This window comes from Ptiloglossa arizonensis, chromosome 2 (assembly GCF_051014685.1).
Source record: "Ptiloglossa arizonensis isolate GNS036 chromosome 2, iyPtiAriz1_principal, whole genome shotgun sequence".
Taxonomy (NCBI): domain Eukaryota; kingdom Metazoa; phylum Arthropoda; class Insecta; order Hymenoptera; family Colletidae; genus Ptiloglossa; species Ptiloglossa arizonensis.
Genome location: NC_135049.1, coordinates 30,257,254 through 30,271,846, shown reverse-complemented (window position 1 = coordinate 30,271,846; position 14,593 = coordinate 30,257,254). Strand labels below are relative to the sequence as shown.

Sequence of the window (14,593 nt, the reverse complement as noted above, 5' to 3'; positions counted from 1 at the left end):
AAATAGACGATAATTTAGCCATCTCGAAGTTCAGTTTCAAATACTCCGGGTCGCGTGCGGAAATCCCGCGACCGTGTTTATTTCAAAGCTTCGCTCGACGCTGTTGCGCGTTCACCGCACGGACCGTCCCGATTGAGCAACAAGGAGCCGCTACGAAACGATTCGAGCGGACTTGGCGAACGAAACCGGTAACGCGATGATTCTCGAGTGTCGGTAGTTGAAAAGATTCGTGGAACGGTACCATATCTCTTGGGCGCGATACGGTGAACGATTTTCTAGCTCGACGACCGATCGAACGACTCTCGAGCCGTAGCAGGGCCGCCTCGACGATTTCGTACCGGCTGGGAATTAATAATCGTCCCCGTTCGACCAAGGATTCCATCGCGATCGTCACGGGAAATCCGTAGCCCGTAACAGGAGACGTAACGTCGTGAACACGGTGTACGGATTATACACACCGCCGTCCCGCCGTCCAAGGGCAAAAAGTGGTAGCGGCCAGTTTTGTCAGCCACGCTTCGATTGGCGAGTTGACGTTAAACAGCTGCCGCCGAGATGAACGATAGTGACAATTCTAATTAAGCGAGGCCCGATTGAGTCGGTTCGTATTAATTACCGGCAGCCTCCTGGCACGCGCCGCGCACGGTGTCCCTTTTCATTTATCCCTCCGCGATATTTTGACGAACGAGCGATTCCCTCTGTCGTTTTCTTCGGTAGAGATTCCGCTCGGAGAGCAACGATAACTGCTACTCCGAAAGTTCGAGATTCTGGGATCCTGGGAACCTCCGACACTTCGATATCTCGAAACTTTCGATTACCCCGGAGTTTCGAGGACTTTGTAAATTTGAACTTTTCTAGGACACGCGTTTCGTAGTCGCAGAATTTTAAGAGCCACAGTTCGAAGAGCCTAGAACTCTGGAGGATTCACTCGTCCCGGTATTACAAGACCGCGAAAGATTCCAAACTTTCAGGTTCCGCGGAGTTTCGAGAACTTTGTAAATTTGAACTTTTCTAGGCCTCGCGTTTCGTAGTCGCAGAATTTTAAGATCCACAGCTCGAAGAGCCTAGAACTCTGGAGGATTCACTCGTCCCGGTATTACAAGACCGCGAAAGATTCCAAACTTCGAGATTCCGTGGTATCTGAACTTTCGAGATCTTACGTCGCAAGTATTTCGAGAATTGTAGAAACTCGGGTGAATTTCTGGTCGCGCAAATATCGAGAGACGAGTTTTGAATTTCGAGAATCCTCCGAGGTTCGATACACCTTCGAATTCCAAGAGTCTCGTGTCGAGCAGCCGTTGCACCGTTGAACCGTTTGGTTTCAGGGGACCTGAAGAGGCGGCACTCTTGGAGCAGCGAGGTCGACTACCAGCCAGCGGAAACGGAAGCTGTAGCGACTTCGGGGGAAGATCCCGGTGCCCCGTCCTCGGACGAAGAGGACAGAATCTCGTACAAGGTAACGATCTTTCCCGCGGATCGGGATTCGCGAAACGGGCACGATTGCTCTCGCACCGAGGACGATTCGGGAAAACAATGTCGCCTTTGTTCGACGAAATCACGACTCCGTGGGTCCCGTTTCCCGAGTAATTAAATGCCCGAAGGCGTGTACTCGCTTCAAATGGAATTACCCCCGTAAACATCCTCGCGGCGTTCCGTACACGATACACGGGGAATCGGTCGATTGAAACGGGAACACCGGTAATTAGCATTTATATGGATCGAAACGTGGATCGAATTAGCGATCTTTCGAGAGCCGGATTTAATTATTGTACGCCCGACCGGGCCGCCGCGTAATTGATACCGCGTGTACGGGGTATAATAAATTAACTTAGTACCCCGTGAAAAAGTATAGCGAGGTGGGGGGGGGGGAAGGAACGAGGCACGATCGGTGGTTTCGAATACGTTTCGAATGCAGCGACGAATCGGACCGATTCCGATTACGGAACAAATTTACCATCGGGGAATTATTTTTTAAAAAGATAACAAATTTCGTACGGTCTCTCTCGACCGTAGACGACGCGTTGTGCGACGCGTGAGCAACGTTGCACTTTCAAAGGCCATTCTTGCACACGATGCATCGTCGAGGCTTGTTTACCATCGATAGTTACCTGTTAACACATTCTTAACGCGTACGAATCATTCAATGAGCTCATCACGTCGCCGCAAGACCGTAAAATCATGGTACACCGCGCAAGAACATCCTTCTGGCTCTACATTCGCGGTGAGTCCACGGTTTCGAGTTTCCAGACGCAAACTTTCGACGCGAAATATATTATATATATATATATAATAATTTTTTTTATTCTCCACGATTTTTCAAAAGCCTACGAGCAATTTTGATTCCCTACGCGGCAGTTAGATCCGACTATTAGGATTACTACGGGACATTCAAATCCGATTACTAGGATTATCACGGGACATTTAAGCCCGACTACCAGGATTACCAAGGGATATTTAAATACGACGCGAATGGATTAAGAAGCGCGAAAGACGCTTTAAACGTCCGTGGTGGAATCCATAACGCCGAGCTTTAGTCGAGTGCACGCGTACCAGACCGATTTACGAATGCATTTTTCGCGATTTTCGTTTTATTTCGCGGCGTAGAATTTAATCTCGTTTGCATCGTGAATTACGGACTACCAACGTGGTACGAAACTATCGTTCGCGGGACGTTCACGGTTTATATAGTCGGGATGGAGAATTTATGCAGTCGCGTCGTCATCGATTATGAAAAGGTAAGAAAACGTTTTCCCAGCATCCGTTTCGAAAGATCCACCGATCCACACGAGGGATGCATTGTCCCTGGTGGTTCGCGGTGCAACGATTTCTGCAATTGCAGTTGTCGTTAAAGCACTCGCCGCTCGAGTTTTACGGTCTCCGTTGTCTGGCTGCAGTAGTAAAAGGAAATGCACCGTTGCACCGGGGCCGTTACGCATGGACCGTCTCGTGCAATGATCCCCTCGCGCATATAAAACATAATTTTGGTTAAACGCCCGGGGGCCCTCGTCTTCGTGGCCCGCTCACGTTCCCACCATTTTCATGGGAAAAGTGCATGCCCCGTCGACTCCCGGCCGGTTTTTGCCTCGAAACCGTCGCGATTTCTTTTATTTAACTTCTCGAACCCCTTGTAAAGTCGTCGCGCCTGCGGTTTTGTTTCTTTTTCGAAGCTTCGAGGTAAAACACTACTCGAATCTCCACCGTGACGATACGTCCTTTTTCCAACGACACGTTCGTTCGAAGTTCGTCGAAATTACTTTCCTCTTTAACCGAAACTGAACCCGATTGCATTCGCGTGGAGTTTAGGTACACGATGATCGTACCCCCGGGGAAACCGAGAAATTTACCATTTTTTTATGAACGAATTGCCCGAAAAATCGTTACAAAAAGTACACTCGACGTCCATCGGTAACCGTGTCGTCCGAGAATCCATCTTTATCGGCGATCCCCGCGCGAACACGAAAACGTCGTCCCATCCCCCGTCGTGCCACGGTGTCACGGCCGACACTCGCGTCACACGCGTCCCGATCGGACCTACACCGTGAAAAAGACGTATGTACGATCCCCCGTCAGCTGTATGCGTGCGCGGCAAACCCGGTGAAGCCGCCCCGCGAAAAAAGCGTAACGCCGCGGCGCGTTGGAATCCCTCGCGGCGAGCCGCGAAGAAGCCAACCCCGAGACACGCCGAAAAATTCCGATCCAAATAAAGACGCAGACGCGCGCACGGGGTGGCGTGCGCGCGCATGCCGGTTCGTCGGTTTTTGCCTCAGTCGCGTCCTTCGGCTCGAACCTTAACGACGCGTTCCGGGAGAGGAGTAACAACGACAGGAGTCGTAGTACCGTCGTCGACGTTGCGTCTACTTTGTATCGTCGTCGTCGTCGAGGCTTCCAACGGCTTCTGGCGGCGCGCGACCAAGAAACCAGAAGAAAGAGGAACGACCGACATAAACGGCGAACGTTTCTCGCTCGTTTAACCGTCTGAAAATATCGGGAGTGTCGGCGGCGAATTCTCGCGTTCCACGGCGCGTGATTCTCTACGCGGCGGTGTTGCTGGTCTCCCCTCCCCTCCCCGTCGCTTCTCGTACCTCTCGTCCCTCCCCCCACCGCCCCCTTTCTTTCGTTACGAAGGGCTGCTCGGTGCCGCTGCCGTTACGGCGCAACACTCGCGAAGGCCGCCGCATCGGCCGATGGCTTCCGAGAAAACTGGCGGATTTCTCGCACGAAACGCGCGCGCCACGGTTCGCCGACGGTTTATGTAGATTGTTTGTGTCGGCCGTTCCGCCGACTTCTCGGAACCGAGAAAGAGAGAGAGAGAGAGAGGAAGATCGCACCGCAACCTCCCTGTGGGAGGATTGATCGCCCGATTGACCGATTGCCTCCCCGGGACTGCGGTTTTAAGGCCTCTCGCGATGGTGGCGCGCGAGCCACCGGCTCGTACACCGCGCGCTGCTTATACACCATCGGTCGCCCTACGGTGTTTTTTGCCGCGCGGCAGGAAATCGTATATTTCAGGCGGTTGCGATGCTTCTTGCGGCCGTGGAGGCCCTCGCGTGAGAGACACGCTCGCGTTATTGAGAAAACTTTTTTCCATCCGGGACCTTCGATGGGTGCGAGCGGCTGCGAGTTTCGATGGATTCGAAAGCTCGGTATCGGGTAAACGGGGCCGCTGATATTTCCAAACGGTCGAAACGCAACGAGCTTCTCGAAAGGACCGGAATGGACCGATGCGTAAACGGACAGACTTCTCCGAGTGGTCGCGAACGAGTGACGAGTTTCCAAGACGGTCGGCAATGGCCGAGGTTTTCCGATCGACGAAATGTTGCGCAAAGACCGCGAAACGAAACCGGTAGCAGAATAAATAACACGTCCAAGTGACAGATACAAAGCAAGATTGCACAATCGCCCGAACGATCTAGTCGAACAACTTTATACGACCAATCTAGCCAGAAGATTGCATAGAAAGCATCCGGTAGAGCTCGTATCTCCGTGGAATATCTCATGACCGAACGGATGATCATTTCTATCGAGAAAGCAGTCTTTGTGACATTTTTTTGCACAATTTACCCTCTTTGGACACTCTTCGATTTTGTTCCTCGTTTTTTTTTTTTTACGATTCAGGTTCATGAACGGTGCGAGTAGTTACTACGGTGACTCGGTGATTCGTAAAGATATTTTTCTTGTTAGGTTTTACGGTAAAAACACCGAACGAAAGAGAGAGAAGAGCCATCGTCGATAGAGCTCGCCGCGAAGAAAAAAGTAAACGATACGGTCTCGACGTGTTGTGCACCACCAACGACCAGCGCACGCGTTTCGAATGGCAATAGTCGTCATCGAACACGAACGACGACTATCCGGACAGAAATATGACGTAATAAATTAACTGGGTCGCGATTCGCGATTCGCGATTCGCGGTGAGCCGCTCCTTTCCAGTCAGGCCCGGAATTACACGACGGATCGCGCGGCGGGCTCTAAATCAAACCGAGAGGAGAGGGCCTCCGCTCACGATCGTTAATTGCTAGACTACGCGCCGTCCTCTAAAGGGATTTTATTGCACCGGAAAATCAGACACGGTACCGTTACTCGCATACGCGAGGGCAGGCCATCTGCGTGCACGGCAAAGAGCATAAACGTGTAAATGGCTGATAATAATCCCGACGGAGGGATTCTGAAGGGAATAAGGCGCGTTCCCCCGGACCACGGGACGGTCCGCGCTTGCGCGAGCTTTACGAGCCTACGACCGAGGGCCCTTACTTTCCCCCCTTTCGCCTCACGCGCTCCAAAGTAGATAAAACTCGAATCCTCTTCGGGGGATGAAAGCGACGAAGAACGGGTCAGATGAACGCTTTCAAACTCCGCGTATCTACGTTTGGAAACGTTTGTGGTTCGCGAACAAGTTACACGGGAAATGATATCGAAATTATGCGATTCAGAGACCCCGAGGTGTAAAGTTCCCAAAGTGGAGAACGTTTCGACGAACCGAGATCCTTGAGAAGCGAGTATTTCGAAGAACAAAGATCTGTAAAGAAACGAGTATCTCGAAGAACCGAGATCCTCAAAGAAGCGAGTATTTCGAAGAACAAAGATCCCAAAGGAGCGAGTATTTCGAAGAACAAAGATCCGTAAAGAAGCGAGTATTTCACAGAACAAAGATCCGTAAAGAAGCGAGTATTTCAAAGAACCAAAATCCCTGAAGCGACTAAGGTTCGAAGAACCAAGGTTCGAAAAGGCCAGGGAACGCTTCGGATTGAGCAGAGATATTGTTTCCGGTTACTTTGTAATTTTTATTTCTCGTTCGAGGCTCCATCCATCGTTCTCTAATTGTCTTCGACGAGAATAACAAGCCCCGGGACGAAATCGAAGTGAAATCGTCCCGAGACTCGTCGTATCCCAGTGACTCGGACACACGGCTCATTAATTACCGTCTCTCCTTCCTCGAGCCCACGCGTTCCCCGCGAGCGGTGGTTACTATAAAATGGATTACAATATTATTACCGTTAATAGCATCGCGCGCTCGCGCGGGCACAAATTACAGGTTCCGCGCATTAAAATCGCGGGTTTTATCGACGTCGAAATTGTACGATTCGCGAATCTCACGCGATCCTGAACCACGGCGTCGCGTTCCCCTCCGCAACCCTAACCATGAGAAAGAAATCCTCGACGCGGGGCAATGTCGTAGATTGTGGCATTCTGTAAATAAACGAAGGTATAAACGGCTAATAACCACCCAGGGGACAGGCTTGGTCCGGCGAACGGTGAAGCCCGTCCGCTGGAGCAAACTAGACGTCGTAATTACGCTTTACGAGGTTGCGAACGAGCGATTTCCGGGCGCGCATCGGGAACGCATCGAACAAACAACTTTGGTATGTCGAGCAAGAAAAAGATAACGTCGTTCTTATCGGAGCGTTATTGGATACCGTTAACCGTGGACCCGATACCAACTTGGCAAGAAACTTCTAGAGATTACGCTCGACCGGGAAGCCTCGAGGATTCTATGGGAATGGGTTCCAACGTTCGCGGAGATCATCCGGGGAACTGTGAAACGAGTGACGCGCGACGCCACCGTGGCGTCAACGGCCGTTCAAGCATCGGTGCCACTCTTCTATCGTACATCCACCGTGAAAGTTACGAAACGGAAACGTTTATTCGACCGCACTGTCCTTGATTTCTTTTCGCGAGAAAGGAAATCGTGCCTTTCGTATCGTCTTGTCTGAAAATTCCCTCGAACTTCGTTTCTGAAAAATCTCGAGCGTTGGATCCAACGAGGGAACGACCCGAACGTGGACGCTCGATAATTCCAAAGAAATAAATAAAAGACAAGACCGCGTTACACGGTTGCAGCGTAGATGTCGCAATTTTTGCACCGTGTTGCGAGCCGCGGCCTATTTTCGGCGTACCGCGTTACAAGAGGGTTCCTCGAACGTTGAACGAAGGTGGTACCCTAAAAGGTTCCCCGTAGCGTAGTTTCCGTCACGAGTCAGAACTTTCTCCGCGAAACGCTCCGGTGAACCGAGGGTACCGGTGTAGCGGAATCGCGAAAACGCGGGAAGATCGAGCCGCAAATGGCAAAAGTGGTGGCGTGCACGGTAATTCGAGCTAAGAGGTTGTAATTAACTTCGCGAGAGCCGGGAGAGAAAGGCGGACGCACCGAAAGGGAACGGACCGGAGGAAAGGACGGAGGAGGAGGAGGAGCACGAGGAGGAGGGCGGAGAAGGACGAGAGCGGAGGGGTCTCCCAGACGTTTGGCCACGGGGAACGAGGGTACGGAGAAACTCCCGGAAGGGGTCAGCCGGGGTTAAATATTCCGGGAAGGGAACCAACCGACGACCTGCGAACACGCGAGTAAAAACGCGAAAACCCGTGACCTTTGAATCAATCACCTCGGTTGCCTCCGCGCGAGAGACTTCATTCTCACGCCGTTGGCTCGATACACCCAAGTTCGCGCTACGAAGTCCCATTTCTTTCTTACCTCGTAGGTGCACGGGCCCGCTCGGGGGCCCCGTAACTGGTAATTTCTGCGATCGTTCCCACTTGGAACGCCGCGAAGCGTCCGACCTTTGAGACGATCGAGCCTCTCCGCGAAGATTTCGACCTCGTGACGTCTCGTATCTTCGAGCGGTCTTGACCCCCCCTCGTATCCCCGCCTTCCGTCCAGGCTACGTCGAATTACGCGATTAAATCGCTCGCCGCGCTTCTACGAATTCCGAGAGAGGAGTAACTACAAAGGCGCAACGAATCCTAACGACGGAGTAGCGTGTTGGTGTCGTGGAACAACGGATTCGAGAGACGAAACCGACCGTCTCGACTCCTCTCGCCTCGCGGACGAGGGTTGTTTCGCGTTTCGATGGGAGAAAACGACGCGCGGTTCGTAACGCGCGTTACCCGGACCTTGTAACAATAACGCGCGAGGAAACGGTAATTAAAAGATCCTTAACGACCTCTTGGTCGGGACTCCTCGGAACGGTTCCTTCGGCGGCATCAAAGGATCCTCGGTAGCCTGGGAAGTACCATGACTCGGTGGCAACTTCTTCCGTACCGCTTCTCTAGGCCCCGTGACTCGCCGATTCTATTTTGCGTAGATTCAGGATCGTTTATTGTGGGAACGCGCGCGACACGCGTTGCCTCCAGGATCGTTGACCGAGAAAGGGTGTTACGCGCGCGTATTACTTCCCATTTTGTGCAACGAACGGCTTCCGCGATTGCTGATAATCTGCGCTCGAGAACTTTAGGTGTCTCCGCGGGACAGCTAGCAACCGTGAAGCGCGGTTACTTTGCCGTGGGTGTCGCTTCGACCGGATCTCGTGATCCAAGGTCTTCTCTACGAGGTCTCGGGACTTTGAACGTCGCCTCTGCTCAATCTCGTGGCCCAAAATCTTCTCCACGACATCTCGCGACTTTGAACGTCACCTCTACTCAATCTCGTGACCCAAAATCTTCTCCGCGAGGTCTCGGGACTTTGAACGTCACCTCTGCTCAATCTCGTGACCCAAAGTCTTCTCCGCGAGATTTCGCGACTTTGAGCGTCACCTCCACGGAGTTGCACCTTTGTACCCCTGCTGGATCTCTTACCCAGAGTCTCTACAGAGTTTGTCAGCTTTGAATATCGCCTCTACCAGGTCTCAAAAACCCAGAGGCCGAGTTTTCGCAATCTCGAAACTCGAGGACAGTCGCTGCTCCGATGTCACGAACTATCGAACGGGACAAAGAATCTTCCAAAGTACCTCCGTGAAGTTACGATACGGTCTCGATGTTGAATCGAGCTCCCCTGTCTCAGGAATCTCGGGAAAATTCCTAGAATAGGAGAACCAGTGTAACTCGGTCGGCGAGGGCAGCAACCGGTAGCAGGATCGTTAGCTCAAATCGGTGACGAACTCGATGGACCCTTAACCCTGCGTTTCACGTTCCACGGAAATTGATACTACGCGTCCGAAGCGCCGGACAGATAAGATCGAGCTGGCCGCGAGCGAGAAGCTAAACTAATGCCTCGTGCACAGTGGCGCGCGAGATAGATATCTTGAGAATTTCATTAGCATGATCCGGGAGGCTCGGCTCGCGCCGCCACCTCCTCCCTCCCCTCTTTAACTTGTCACCTGGGGCTACCTCGCGTGTTCCTTCGCGCCACGGACCAACCTTTCTGTCACTTAAGCCGGGCCCTCCCTCCTCCCCGTGGTCCCCCGGTGCTCCTTTCTTTTTCAAAGCCCGACCGTCTCGATTAGTCGACCCGCTCGTAGATTCCTAATTATTTAACTCCACCCCGGGAAATGTTTTCCATCCGTACCCCGTGCCGCCTTATCTTCCCGTATTGAAATTTAAATAAACGCTCGGTCCGTGAGTCGCGCAGCATTTCTTAGTCACGGCTCGGACTTTCCTAACGAGTTGAATCTCCGTCGATGTTATCGCGCTCCATTGTCTATGGTCGAACATGGTAATTGCGAGGGTTCGGGGAAAAAATTGTCATCCCTATCGATTTGTAACGCGGAAGAACTCGAAGCTCAGACTAGCCGAGTTAACTGCCATCCGACGGAGTCTAGGTGTTGCGAGGTCTGGTTTAATTACGGTACGGTACGGTCTAGAAATTCGGAAGCTCGATCCAGACCGTGCGAGAAGTCCTCCGAGTCGGTAGAAACGCCTACTTGAGAGACTTCGATGCGTGGTATTGATGTAAGTAATTTTGGTAAGTAGTCTAGAAATTCACAAGGTCGGTTCAGACCACCCGTGAAGCCCTCCGAGTCGATAGAAATGCCTCTTGAGAGATTTCGATGCGTGGCAATGACAATAGGTTGTTCGATAAGTTTTATCGAACGACAAAACTTATCGAGCAACCTGGTAGAAGTAATTTTGGTAAATACAAGACCAGATATAATAGAATAAAGACAAGACCAGAAGTTCTCCGTGTCGATGGAAACGTTTCCCGAGAGATTTCAATGCGCGGTAGTACCGTATTCTAGGCGACGAGAAGTCCAATTTGGTAACAGTTTCCTCCCGATGAACGAGGAATACCATATTTCTTTCTCCCGTGGCTTCGTTCGCATTTTTGCCGCACGACACGACGCCCCGACCATCGCAAGAATCTCTCGGCGATGTTTCGTCTTCTCCCGTGGACGGATCTCCGAAGACATTACGCGTGGTTCGGGGCGCAAACGCGTCCCTATGAATTATTGCACCATTAACGTGAGTAATCGCGCCGGCGGGAAAATTATACAGTAATTTGTTCGCGGCTGATCGAATACGTCGGTGGAATTTTATTCTTCTTTTGCCGGGTAACGAGGCGGGCTAGCCCGGAGGAAAACGCCTGCGACCCCAGGACTCTCTCGCGGCCGTGAAAAATGAAGACGTTTCACCCGACCGCTTTCGATTTTACGCGCTGAATGGCCGGTTGAGTAACCACTCTCGAACGAGACCGGTGTTATAATTTACACCGTCGCTTTTGTTACGCGCGGTGATTCTTCCAAAGTGACTGATACGACTCGTCTCGAAGCACGAAGACGCATTAAAAACGTTTAGCTCGTGGAGGACATACGATCGACGTCCAACGGACGAAGATTTACGGGGGTATTTCAGAACGGGTGGTACAACCTGCCAAAGGAGTGGGGGGATTTCGCGCGTAAAAATCAATCAAACACATATAGTAGAATTTCGAGACTCGAAATATCGGCGGTGTTTTGACTTTTAATAATGAAATAGATCGTTGATCGAATGTGCCGTCTTGATCCTCGCGGTTCTCTTTCGACTCGCTGCGTCCGGAATTTTTTACAGTCGAATGGTGTTTACCATAGAATTTCTTACACCGGAATTCTTTTACCATAGAATTTCTTACGCTATATCTTTGTTACCAGGGTGTTCTTCGCATGCCCTACCCACTGCTATAGCTTCTCCCTCGACAGCCAGCATCTTCAATTTCCAGAGCAATATTACATTGCTTTTCTACGATCTATCGAGCTCCCGTATCTCCTTACCCCTCTGTATCGTAAATGTAAAACCTTCCCGTATATTTCCCGTCCGAAGATCTCTTGTACTTTTCGTACAATGGAACCGAGAAGTGCAGTTACAACGTATCCGTTCCATCGTCGAACGATCCACCCTGTACAGGGTGGGTCGGTCGCGAATTCATCCGTATCTCCCGTTTCCTTCGTGGTACAGAAAAACGACGTAGGAAATGTTTAATGCTATCGCGTGACACGCCCTGCACGCTGGCTGGGCGCGCGGAGAACCCGAACCAACCGGCGAGCATTTATGTATTCGTGAAATCACGGTTGCTCGTTCGTTCCCCTCTTATCGCCTAGCCGGCGCCTTCGCTTCGTTTAACGCGGCGTGGTTTCGTTCCGCCTCGCCCGCATCTCTGCCGCGAATTTATTAAACGACGAACGCGTTAATAACGCCCTCGAAACGGAATACGTCCGTTCGAACGACAGGAAAATTCTTTTCGTCTCGCAGCGATATACAGAACGACGGTGTTACGTGATCGTTTCTGGTCCCGTGGTGGCCCGGCCCCTGTTCAACAACGGGGCCCGATAAATCAACGCGCGAGCCTTCTACAAAGTGGATTATTAATTCGTTTCATAGGCGTTCAATTAACCTGGAGCCGAGTCGTGGAAATGAATTATTCGCCGGCGCGGCGACTGTGCCCCGGGTGCTTTACCGCGCCGCGGAAATTTACGGCTGTCGCCTCGCATAAATAGCCAGGCCCCCCTGGCCACCGTGAAATTTACGAACGGAGCGGGAACCGCCTCGTAAAACGTCCCTCCCCACCCCTTCTCTCGTTCTTCCATTTTCGTCGGAAACAATGAACTCCGGAAGTTCGCGGATGCGCTGCGATATACACCGGGCAACCTTAGAACCGAGAACCGATTCTAGGTATTCTACACTGATCGAGTATCAACGTCGCGAAAGAAAGACGAGTCCCCGAGTTAAAGGAAATGCGGTAACACGAGTTACGTTAACGTCTCGTGTGTATTCGTGAAATTAGTCATCCTCGCCGCGCTGTGTTTCTTCGACTCGGGAATCATTTCCAAGAATACGTGCGAAAGAAAACCCAACCGATAGAACCTTCCACCACGGAACCCTTCGCCTCGTGCTTCGCGTATCGGTAATCGACGAGTACAATTTTTCATCGCGCGAGGCACTCGCCGAGGGAACGTCTCGACTATTTTTTTTTCTTCTTTATTATAAAACGTGGCTGGAATATACTCGGAGAACGACCTTGGAAACTCACAAAAGACAGAACTCGCGAGAAATTTAACGAAAACCCTAACGTAAGTTTTGGTTAGGTTCTATTGAGATAGTTGTAGGACGACCTTGGAAACTTACAAATGAGAACTCGCCAAGAGTCTAACGATAACGCTTCGAATCTTGTGAACTTTGACTCGATCCTTGAAGACGAGGGGATTTTGAATTTTGTACCTCAAGATGTACTTGCGAGGGGAACTTTTAAATTGTCAAGGTTTCGATTAATTCTAGAGAACATCCATGGGTCGTAACGAAAGATTTCTCGTCCCGATTACAGGAACATGGCTGTTCGGTGCAGACGGTGGACCTGGTGGCGGACTGTCCATTACAGGTGGTGACACCATCCTCGAGGTCGCCGTCACCGCCCAGATCGCGGACGCCCCCGACGCCCTCGACGCCCCTCGCACCGCCGAGGAGTATGGGGCAACGGCCAAGCACCCTCTTGCGCCCCAAGATCTCTTTGACCTGGGTCCTACGCGGCCAGCAACAACCTGCCTCCAACAACAATCATTCGACCGTTACTGGAAACACAGGTCGGTGGAAAATAATCGTAACGATTCTAGGGCTAGATAGCCAACCTGTTCTTGCAATCCAAATGTAGGAACCATAGTCAAAGTCCAAAAATGCCGAATCGAAAGGTGATCCAAAAATTGATAGTCCTGATTAAACAGAGTCCTGGTACGTAGAGTCCAAGTTGGATAGTTAGACCTGTTGAAAAAAATTGAATTAGAGAAATAGATGCGACTGTTCGAGTATAAGAGATCAAAATCAAGCACTAGTTCAAATACAAGACTCCTCGAATTAAACTGATGATCTAGATACGTTATCTACAATTTCAACAGACAGAGACAGCGTCTTTTTACAGAGGTCCTCTGAAAACAAATACTGTAAATTGGGCAAGACCCCAATGGTTGAATCGTTGAAGAATATTTGTAAATCTAATACCAAGTGTTCTGTTTGCAAAGGTACGAACGGTGATCGAGAAACCTTGTCACGAGACAGCAAAGAAAGGTCCTCGAGGAGGAGCGTGAAAAGCGTGAAGGAGAAGGATGGCGGGAAGGAGAACCTCGACACGGAAAAACGGGAGAAGAAGATCCTGCACAGAATCGAGAAGATCGAGAGAACGGAGAAAGTGGAGCTTCAAGAAAAGGTTCTTTTGAACAGTACTCTGCGGGCAAAGATTGAAAGATTTATACTCACGTTTATCGTCGTTTCTTCCAGGCCATCGGCAAGGAGGTACTCGTCGACGAAAGGTCGCTGGACAGTCCCTTGGATAAGCACTCCGAGAAGGAATTTCCAGGACTGAAGGACGCTAAAGAGAAGGAAAAAGTTAAAAGGGCAGTGTCCGAACCGTCTCTCGTGTCTCGTGAGTCAACGTCCACGCCGAGTGGTCGAGAGAAGCACAGGCATAGAAGAACCAAACGGTCCCACAAGCCCAGACCACCCAGCAGATTTGGTTACGAAATCGCTGACCTCGATGCGTTCCTCACAAAGGTACTTTTGCACTCGTTCGAAAGAATGTATCGTTTCACCTCGTAAAACATTATTCTTTATAAAGGTTTGCAAACTTTCAGGCCTCCATAGAGAAGCCAGCAAACATTCCAGTGGTTCTGTCCTTCCCATCTGTCCTGTACCAAACTCAAGGGGGTACTCAAGACGAGATGGCCCTCCCTTTGGGGACGGTCGTAAACGCAGTCTTCAAGAACCAAACCTGGTTATACGTTCAAACCCCACATGGCCAAGAAGGTTACGTCAGATACGCAGCTTGTCTGCCGCTAGGAATACTGCCTCAACCAACGAGGGGACCTTGCTGGGAAGATTCTACGGACGTATTTCCTCGTCCCCTAGGTAAAAGAAATTTTAGAACTTGCAGGAA

The 14,593-nt window shown here is 50.9% G+C and overlaps 1 protein-coding gene across 6 annotated transcripts in view; it reads left to right on the top strand.

Moving 5' to 3' along the window:
* The window catches only part of LOC143143470 (uncharacterized), an 82,798-nt gene that overhangs the window by 67,259 nt on the left and 946 nt on the right, over window positions 1-14,593 (top strand). For 5 of the 6 annotated variants that reach the window (XR_012991161.1, XR_012991160.1, XM_076304740.1 and 2 more), the window contains 5 exons: window positions 1,323-1,453; window positions 12,995-13,250; window positions 13,683-13,867; window positions 13,939-14,211; window positions 14,292-14,565. Coding sequence is in view for 4 of the 6 variants with exons in the window: in XM_076304740.1 (XP_076160855.1) it covers window positions 1,323-1,453; window positions 12,995-13,250; window positions 13,683-13,867; window positions 13,939-14,211; window positions 14,292-14,565 (1,119 nt within the window). In the remaining 2 variants the exon portion in view is untranslated. Of the gene's footprint in view, window positions 1-1,322; window positions 1,454-10,007; window positions 10,153-12,994; window positions 13,251-13,682; window positions 13,868-13,938; window positions 14,212-14,291; window positions 14,566-14,593 lie in introns of those variants that run through there. The other variant, XM_076304741.1, reaches the window with a different exon arrangement.